The sequence below is a fragment of the Colletotrichum navitas genome (assembly GCF_030913465.1).
Source record: "Colletotrichum navitas strain CBS 125086 chromosome Unknown LY79scaffold_372, whole genome shotgun sequence".
NCBI lineage: Eukaryota > Fungi > Ascomycota > Sordariomycetes > Glomerellales > Glomerellaceae > Colletotrichum > Colletotrichum navitas.
In genome coordinates, this window is record NW_026850918.1 from 1 (window position 1) to 10394 (window position 10394).

At 32.8% G+C, this 10394-nt stretch overlaps 1 protein-coding gene across 1 annotated transcript; it reads right to left on the reverse strand.

Annotated features, from left to right (window-relative positions):
* Positions 1-6784: 6784 nt before the first annotated feature.
* Positions 6785-7229, reverse strand: LY79DRAFT_708606 (uncharacterized protein; the record flags this gene model as incomplete). The annotated part of the gene is made up of 2 exons (XM_060565076.1): positions 6785-6851; positions 6931-7229. 2 exons carry the CDS (start codon positions 7227-7229, stop codon positions 6842-6844), a joined length of 309 nt encoding a protein of 102 aa, XP_060406618.1. The 3' UTR covers positions 6785-6841.
* Positions 7230-10394: the final 3165 nt, after the last annotated feature.

Genomic DNA, 10394 nt, shown 5'->3' on the forward strand with positions numbered 1-10394 from the left:
AGTTAGTTTATTATAGCTTTATAAAGTAGGCCTAGTAGGTTTCTTTAGTTTTAAAGTTACTTTTTACTTTTACTACTATTATAGTAAAGTTAAGTAGTAGCTTATAAAGATAATTAGTATAGTACTCTATAACTACTTCTTATAGTATTATAAAGAAGGCACTAGTAAAGTACTTATATTAGATCTTAGCTTTAAGGTAATAGTTATAAAAGATAGTAAGCTTTAACTTAAGTAACTTATATACTTTTTTACTATACTTTATTTTATTAAAGTATAGCTTACTAAGGTCTATAAGTTAGTAAAAAGTAAGTAAAATAATAGTAATATTAGGTTAACTACTTAGTTATAATAAAAAAAAGGTAATATTAAGTTAACTACTTAGTTATAGTAAAAAAAAATAAGCTAAGTATTAAAAAAATAAAGTCTAGGTTATTATATAATAAAGCTAAGTTAATAAATAATTAAAGGCTAGTATTCTATATATAGCTAGGTCTTAGGGGATTTTTAATTAATAGTAAGCTTAGGTAAATATATAGTAGTAATAGTTCTAGTAGTAGGTCTATAATATCTTTTATAAACTTTAGATCTTTTATCTTTATATAAAAGTCTCTATTTTTACTTTTATAGCTATTAACTTTCTTCTAGGTTTATACTTTAAGTTTATTTACTTTAAAGGTATTATAGACTTATTTATAGACCTTAGGTACTTTAGCTATAGATACTTAGACTTCTTTATAGTCTTTATTAATATACTTTTATAGTGTTTACCTAGTTATCTTTATTTTATTATAATAAACTATCTTATAGATAATAATAATACTTAATATATTATATTTTACTAAACCTTTATAGTTATTAAAGGTAATATCTAATAAGTTAGTAGTACCTTATAGTTAACTAATAATAAAGCCTTAGTAGGTCTCTAGGATAAGGTATAGGTCTTTAATATACTTTAGGTAGATATATTATACTTTCTTTTACTTAGGCTACTCTTTTACTATTATTACCTTTTATTAGCCTTATAACCTCTTAAATATAGGCACTTACTTTTACTTTATAAGGTTAAAAGTAAATCTATTTATTAAAGAGATTATTACTAGTAGTATAAATAATAATAAGATTAAATAAATAAATAAATAAATAAGTAATATAATAAAAAGTAAAATAAATAAAAAAAAGAAAAATATAATAAAATATAAGATAAATAAAGTAATAATAGTTAAAAGGTAACTATTACTAAAGTTATTAAGTAAAGTAAAGTAAAGTTAACTTTCTCTTTAATATAGGTATATATAGAAATTATTATATAGTATTATTAACCTCTCTCTTAAAGAAAAAAAAGAGGTATATATAGAAATTATACCTTAAAAAAAATAAAAGAGGTTAAAGGGTATAAAGGAGGCAAGGTTATATAGGCCTTAACTACCTATTACCCTAAAGAAAGTAAGCACTATAGTTATTACTTATAGTAACTTACCTTTTATAATAATACTAGAAGTAGCTAGTAGTTACTTATAGTAGCCTACTACTAGTAGTAATACTAGAAGTAAATAGCTTATTATTAGTAGTAACTACCTCTTATAAGTTATAATAATAGTAAATATAAATAGTTATAAGTAAAAGAAGCTTACTTTAGCTTTAGGTACTATTTACTTTACTTTTACTATATTAGAAATAGCCTTAATAAGTAGTTCTTATATAAACTATACTTTACTAGTCTTACTAGCTAAAACTTATTTACTTATAGTTTTATATAGGCTATTACTTCTATAAATAAAAAAACTTTTACTTAAATAAAAACTTTTACTTAAAGACAAAAAAAGTTAAAAAATATAAGAAAAATAATAATACTTAAAGAAAACTTAGGTATAGGTATAAGTATAAGTAGTTATACTAAGTTAAATTAAAAATATTAGTAAGTAAGTTATAAGTAAAAAAGAGGACTTCTTTAAAAATAATAAAGTTAATAAGTTAATAAGTTATATAATAAATATAGGCTTAAAAGGTTATTTACTAGATATTATAAGATTTCTAGTTACTAATAATTATTAAGTTAGGTAGTACTTTATTATCTTTAGTAAGTTATAGTAATAAAAAAAATATTATAAGCCTTTTCTAAGATCCTTACTAATCTATAGTAGTAGTAACTATAAAGTTAACTATTAATTAGTGTTAGTATTATAGGCTAGTTAACTAGAGGTAGTAAATAGTGTATATTACTATTAATATAAAAGAGGTATAATAGTTAATAAAGAAGAAGTTTAAAGTTAGTAGTTGCTGTAGATATTTGTAGAGGTGTAAGTAAGTAAGCCGCCAAGGTTAGTCACGTGACCTCAGATCAGCTCCACCCTCCGCCGGTGACAAATATCCTGACACTAACACTAACATCTCTACAACACTTCTCTGCAGTCTTATTGCCAGTTAGCAAGCAAACTAATGAAATTGTTCTATACAGTGTTATTAAATAATACGCCTACGTAGGCATAATAATATTAGGGCAAATTACTCTCCTTGACGCGCTAGTGAGTCAGAGCCTTGACAGGAAATCAATATACACCTGGCCTATCTATTCTAGTACACTCAACGCTGGTCATATTCTTAGCGGTGGCGGGAGAAACAGGTGCATCCACAGCAGCTGGCGTGACTGCGCATCTGACAAGCCTACGCTGTCTTCTAACGCTTCCACGGTCGTCCTAGTGCGAGCTGATGCCGTGGACTCGACGACATGCGTCCCAGAAGGTAATCCTTGAGCTTGAACGCCATCTTTCGAGTCTCAAACCCTCTCGCATTGTTTTTTTCTCTTTTAGATAGGGGGTATTCTCTACTTCAGGAAACAGTGCCTGTGTCTACAGTCACGTAGTAATCAAACCTTTCTACACTTTAATATTTTCATAATGCAGCATAAAGTGGCATACTGTAACTTAGACTTTCTTAATCTATTAATAAGAGACATTACTATATTAAACAACTGCAATAGTAGAGACATATTTCTAATGTATTAACAAGGTACTTATATGCCTAAACTAGACCTAAAGATAAGACAAAGGATACTGTCCTTGAAAGAGCAGTGTTAAATAGTAATGCATATAATTGCACACAACTTATTCAAGTTCCTTGTATTCTAAGTCCAAATACCTTATGCTACAATACCATCGTCCATTACACATTTGTGGTCCTACTACTCCATTCCTCAGGTATCTTCATGTCAAGTGCTCTCCCTTAAACATGATCTAAATTCGCCCAGATTCAGGGAACCAAGTGGCTACAAGGACAGCTTTACAAAGATAATAGACAATTAGATATTATAATCAGGTATACAGTCTTTGTATATATTAGCATCCATTAGAGATAGCAACATATGAAGGCTAGTGGACAGAATTCAGAGTGTAGCAGGTAATATACATCCCAAGGTAATAGACCTAACAACAAGCAAGTCAAGAGATTATTTCAGGTAAAACAGCAGCCAAAGTATTATAACCTAGGTCAGCTACAGCATCTCAACCTGCAAGAACAAACGCCGCCATCACCATCTGCGCTTTTCACTCTTCCAGGCTGTCCCAGCTGTTCAATCGGATCCAAGTTCCTCATAGCAGTAATAGGAGCAAGAGAGCCTATCCAAGTGTCAAGATTCTTTCTCTTACATGTTCCTAAATGATGCTCCTAGAGTCCTCTCTAATGTGCTCAATAGGATAAGTCGCTGGCTTCCCTCTAAGTTCGTCAGCAGCTTTCTATTCAGGCATATAAGACTTAGCAACTATCCAAAGTCTAATTTCTTAATGCATGCAGAACCGCTGGCCATAAGCCTCCTAGAACGGTTTTGTCGCTGTGCTTCACGTCTCATCTGAGAAATAAACAGCCGGCTGGCAGACTCTATTCTCCCGTTCTCTGTTCTGCTCATCGTCAAAACACCAAACAGCGGAATACTCGCATCTGCATGTGGATAACATGCTTGTAGGCCGACAATTACAGCCCGAAGTGATCTAATTATTAAACATAGGTATATTGGATTGTCCGCTAATTAGATAGATATTTCTTTGAAAATACTTAGAGACTTCTTAGGGAATTGCTGGTTGGTTTACCACCAAAGGCCCCGCCTTTTCTCGGCTAATTGGCTGTATATTTCTCTAGTTGACTGCCTGCGAATGTTAACAGGAAATTACTTAGGGAATAGACAGTCTGTTGCATAAAATATATAAGGTAGAACTTCTAAAGAAAGGGTTTAATTTTTTTATGTAACACCTACTAGTCCTTAGGCAGAGTAGGTATTCCTTACAAGAGAAAAACAAGGCAGGCAACTAGGCTAGAGAATATCCTACTCCTAGAAAAACTGCTACACCCTGAAAAGCTGCCACATCTCGCCAGTCAGAGGCCCTCACTCAGGTTTCTCGCAGGCGCTTAACAGGCGCAAGTTCAGCAAGGAAAACACATCCACTAAGATCCCAGGTCAGCCTGCACTGCTGTTAATTCCACCTAAATTACCACGTTGCCATAGCTAATACCGCCACCATTGCCCCCAAAGTCTTATCCTTGGCCAGCGCTCTCTCTCTCTCTCTCTCTCTCTCTCTTGGGCTTGCGGAATAGCGGCGACTTGTCGTCTAAGCCGTCGGACTGGTGGGAACTGGTCTGTCTGGTCTGGTCCAAGTGAAGAAGTTAACGATAGGTGACGATAGGGGACGCTGAGGAGTTCCGTTAGCCATAGTCTGCATGAACTGTAATATACAGGATGGGCCCTGTGGCATAAGGTAGGTTAAAAATCAGGAGTGGCTCTTGGCTTCTGCTTTAACGCCAGATATGCAGGCCCCCCTCCTCCCAGTCTATTCCCGTAACATCTCACGGCACATCCTCTCGATTACGTTTCCGAAGCTCTCTATCTCTCTTCCCAGACCCATAAGCCCCCCTCCACGCGTGCAGAAGGGTCACTCACTTTTGACCCGGCCAGGAGAGGTCTTGTTAAAAAAGAAGATTTCCTATATCCTGAGGCAGTCAGGATGGAGAATGAAGCGTGGACGCACCGTGCGGGAAGACTCAAGCAGCGCTAGCTAATTAAAGGGATCCTGGTCCAGAGGTTCGTTCCTGGGGAGATGTGGCAACGTAGATCTAGTCATAGCCTTAGATAACCAGTGCATAGAGCGCTCCCAGATCTAACAGTGCTAGCTAGATATTTCTCTCAACATCCTCTACTGCAGGAGATTAGACGCCTTGTTGCGCGAGTTGCTTAGAGGCTGTTTGGCATAGCTTACGACAGAGCATCTTCAATTGCGAAGCCTGCTAGAAGCCAATCTGCAGTATGGCCCCTATCCAGGTCGTGCCTAGGTAGGTCTCCTAGTCTTTAGACTGACTGAGATAGGGTGGTAACAGAGCGCGCCGTACGACGTGTAGTTCAGGCTTAAACCGGGGAGCATTCGGCGCAGAGATAGCACCTTTACTAGTGAAGTTAGCTAGCTGTTGTTGAATCAGCTTTACGATTAAGGTAGATGCAAAAGTTTATTCGCTTTAGACTTCTGTATAGAGCCCCACAAGATGTCCTGGAGCATCGACCTTAGATAACGCCTTACGTAAAGGCAGTAATAATAGATTGGCTTTGGACTGGGCCTTGGAGATGATAGGCGCCAGAGTTTTAAGAAGCTGAAAGGCTGGAAGTTTGCTGCTACAACATCAGACGTACTGATATCCTCTGCAGGCCTGTTGTCTGCAGCAGCAGTAAGTCAGTTCTAGATGGATGTGAGTTGCAGCAGCACGCAGGGCCTGTGTCACGGTTTGTGCATAATCGGAGGGGAAGAGCGCAGCCAGACAGGGTTCGACGACTTGTCAGAAGGAGACGCGCATGTTCTCGGCTTTTGGCTCGAGCAGGAATGTCATCCAGCAGTAGTTATTGACGGCACCTGGCAGCAGCCCTGATAACCTGTTCCTAGTCGCTTCGATATTCACACCGCCAGCTTTGGTATTGCGTAAACAGAGATCCATACTTGGGGCAAGCTTGCAGAGGAGCGACACAGACAGTTGTCTCTTCTGACGGATCACAGACCAGTCATAAGATTAGCAGTCAGGCTCGTGGTCAACAGGCCGACGATAACTTAGATGTTGAGGATTCCCTTATAATGTCACCTGAATACGACAAAGTGCTGCCCAGCTTGGTCTAGTGATAGTCGGTGGCCTCCTAGCTAAGGGCGTAGAAACCACCCTGTGCAGAGCAGACATGCTCGTTAACTAAGCTGCGCACGGCGCGAGAGGGAAGGCTTATGAGACACTGCTTAGCCATGCCAAATTTTTGATTAGTATTACCTTAAGGAAATTCTGTAACCCTCTTATAAGGATTACGTACTAATAAGTTAGGATTAATGGTTTTGACGAAACTGGTTAGACAATCGAGCGCGCTGGTCTAGTACGTCTCGAACTTGGCCCGGAGGGCTTAACCCTCCTCAACGATTCGCTTCTTCATGGCGTACGCCTTAACAAGCTTGTAGTAGCTCTGCTCCCTCCCTTGCACTATCAAATAGTCATGATCTGCGTCAAGACTGCGGCACCTGTTGAGACAGCCCTGCTTGGTGTAGGTCTTGTTAATAGGGAACGCGATAATGTTGTAGTCGGGTGGCAGTTTAGAGGGCTACAAACGATATTTACCTGACAAGGGGCTGCCGATCACAGAGGCGCAGATGGAAAGCGTAGGCATCAGCCGTGTCAGATGCAATGATAGTAACGCATAAGTTATTGAAGTTATATATATTTGTTGTTACTGATCTACTAGCATGAGATCTTGGTGCAGATCTCCCTCGTGTCTATTGTGGAGCGGGAAAAGGTCTCGTCGCTGATCTGCAAGCCTGAGACGCCAATGTTGCCCTTTTTATAGGTATCTATCATCAGCTTGTCAGTACTAGATGGTTAAGGGAGTATAGATACAAGTATCAAACTAGTATTTGAGAGGTTGCTTACCTTGGCGTTGGCCTTGGTGTACCCTTTTGTGTGGCCACATCCTCAAGCCCCATGATGCTGATGCGCGTGTCCCAGACAGCACCCAGGGCAACGTTTAACATGGCTTGCCTATCCCATCCACCATCTGCGCAAGAGCGGAACCTAAACGTCTTCTTTTTGGCCTCAATATATTGGACGCTGGATATTGGGTGAGCCTCACAGAGCGTCTTATTAAAGTAGCTCTCAGTAGGCAAAGGTAGCAAGCCCTTAATGTAGCCCTTGAGGGAGGGCTCTGTCTGAGCCTGTAAGACAAAGTCCATATTAACGGTGCTAATGCGAAAGCCGGTCGTAAGAAGGAGTAAACTGGCCGAGATGGTGGCGTTGACTTGCTTGTAGGCGCCCTTTATTATACTATCTAACTGTGTCTTGACGTCGCTGTACTCCTCTGCGCGGATAAGTCCCTGCGCCCTGTGGGAAAATGCGGCATCGGTGTTGCCACTGGCAGAGGCGGTGGTGGTGGTAGTCTTATCTTTTTTCTAGGTGCGTTGTAGGCCACAGGCGACTTGGAAGCAATAAAAACCACCTTATAGATCATAGAAAGGTTAAAGCCTAAGTAGAAATAGTCAAGCTTAGTGTTACTTCCTGTCTCTATAGGGTAATACACAATGAGCTTGTCACCTAGGTCTAGCAGGGACATAAAGATATTAACATATATATATAGTAAGTGGCCTATTATAGTAAGTAGCCTACTTTCTTCTACCTTCCTACCTTTTTTATAAGTTAATTAAGCTATAATATATAAAATTAATTAAAACTACTTCTTACTATCTTCTTTATTACTATTCTAAACTACCTTATAAGTTTATATATTATAACTAGTCTTTTTATAATTACTATATTATTATATACCTAGTTTTTTACTTTTTATATAAGCCTTTTTTTAGGATATTCTTTTACCTTTATCTTTAATACTTTTTTTATAGTACTTTTACTTTAGCTATATTAAGTAACTTTTTAAAATATAGTAAGGTCTTTTTAGCCTTTTAGTACCTACTTAGTATATTTTACTTTATATAAAGTCTAAGATTCTTAGCTTTAATAAAAGTAAGCCTATATACTAACTTACTAATATCTTTAGCTTAAAAGTTAATAAGCTTATATATTACTATTAAAGAGCTACCTTAATATTATTAGATTATTTTTTAAAAAGGCTAAAGCTTTATATACCCTTAATTACTATAGTTAGTATCTTTAGGTCCTAAGAGCTATTACTACCTAAAGGTAAACTAAAGGGTATTAATATCTTTAGCGTAATAATTAAGTAAAAAATAATATTTTTAAAGTTATAAAATATAAGACTAGCTTATCTAAAGCTAGCTTATATATTTTTCTTATTAAAGTAAAAAGTACTATATTAAAAATAGAATAAAAGTTATTTTTTATAATATATAAAATCTATATTTATATTATGTTTTTAATCTTTTTACTATATAAGTACTTTAATAAACTAAAATAACCTATATTAAAAGGTTAAAGCTTATATAATAAATAAAAAAGTATATATAAAGTAATATTCTTTTTATTTTTTATAAAGATTATTAAATTTAGTTAATTTATAGCTATTATAACTATTAAAGATTAAAAGTTAATAAGTACTTTTTATATAAGACTTTATATATTAATTAAAATAATTTAACTAATTTAGGCTAATTTTATTTATTATTTATTTATTCTTACTTAAGTAAATATACTAATTAACTATAAATTAGCTATTTTAGTACTAAAAGAAAAAGTAATATTTACCTTTTATAATAATATATAAAAGTATTACTTAACTATCTATATATATATCTTAAATAATAAAAACCTATTTATAATTACTAGACTACTTTATATAAAGCCTTTTATATTAGTTAGAAGTTGTAATAACCTTTATATATAATAGTCTTTTTATTAAGAACTTAGTCTTATTAAATTTATAAATATTATAATCTTATACTTTATACTTTATAATTATATTCTATATAAGTATAAACTAGCTTTATATAATTATAAGATCTTTAGCTAAAGCCTTCTAATAGTTAATTTAATATTAAAATTATATTCTTAATTATAATTATTATTATATAAAGTACTTTACTTATTAAGGTTTAATATATATTATATTATATTTATTTAAAGGTTTATTATCTATATATAAGATAATAGCTATAGGCACTTAACTAGGTAAGGCTTAATAGTAGGTATTAGTATATTATAAGACTTAAGCTTATAAAGCCTAGACAATAAGGGCTCTACTACTAGAAAACTAGATAATAGGGTAGGGCACTAGAGGCTTAGTAACTTATTACTAAGACCTATAGCTATTACTATAAATCCTATTATAATTACTTTTTTCTCTCTTAGACTTTATCCTAAAGTTATTATATAATACCCTTTAAAGAAATAATAATAATATATAACTATAGTCTTTTTTTTTATTTAGAATAGCCTTATAGACTTTTTTTATTACTTTTACTAAAAGGCTTTATTATTCTAAACTATAGTAGCCTTATTATTATTATTTAGTTAAGTGTACTTTATATTTTTATTTAGTAATATATTAGTAAATAGTTACTAAGTTATAAGTTATTAAAAAAATAGTTATATAAAGATAAATATAATATAGTAAGTTACTTAGCTTATTTTCTTTTTACTTAGTAGTTACTTAAGTAAAAAAAAAATTTATTAGTCTTTTATTTACTTTTTTTTTACTTAGTAATTTTTTAGTAAATTTTTATTATTATAAATCTATAATTTTTACTATTATAATATCTTATAAGCTTTATTTTTTTATTTTAACTTTACTTTTTTATTTATATTTTTTTTCTTTTTACTAAGCCTTTATTAACTAATTACCTAAGATATTAGTTATTTCTTATATATAGATAGTAATTTAAATAAAGTATAATCTTTATAAAGGTTTTAAAGATCTAAAAGGTAATACTTTTTATATTTATTACTTTTCTAGTATATATTATAATATTACTAGCCTTATCTATATTACTAGCTATTATATTACTAAGTATATTCTTTACTATATTAATAAAAAAATATTTTATAGTAAATTATATTTTTATTAGTTAGCTTTTACTAAATACTAATATTTTTTAATAGGTCCCTTAGAAGCTCTATAGTATAGCCTAGTACTACTAGAATATAATAATTTATTACTACTACTTAAAAAAAATATACTTAGTAGTATTAACTATAGCTATATTTTACTAGCTTTTATTTATTATTTTACTACTTAAGAGTATATTATTAACTATATTATTAACCTTTTAGTAAGTAGTTATAAGGTCTACTTTAAGTAAGTTATCCTTTAAGAGCTTACTTTTAACTATAATTATATTACCTTTTTAGTCTAGGTTTAGGTAAATTTAGTAGTCCTTTAGTAATTATTTTATAATTAATTAATTTTAGCTTAGACTTTTTAATATCTT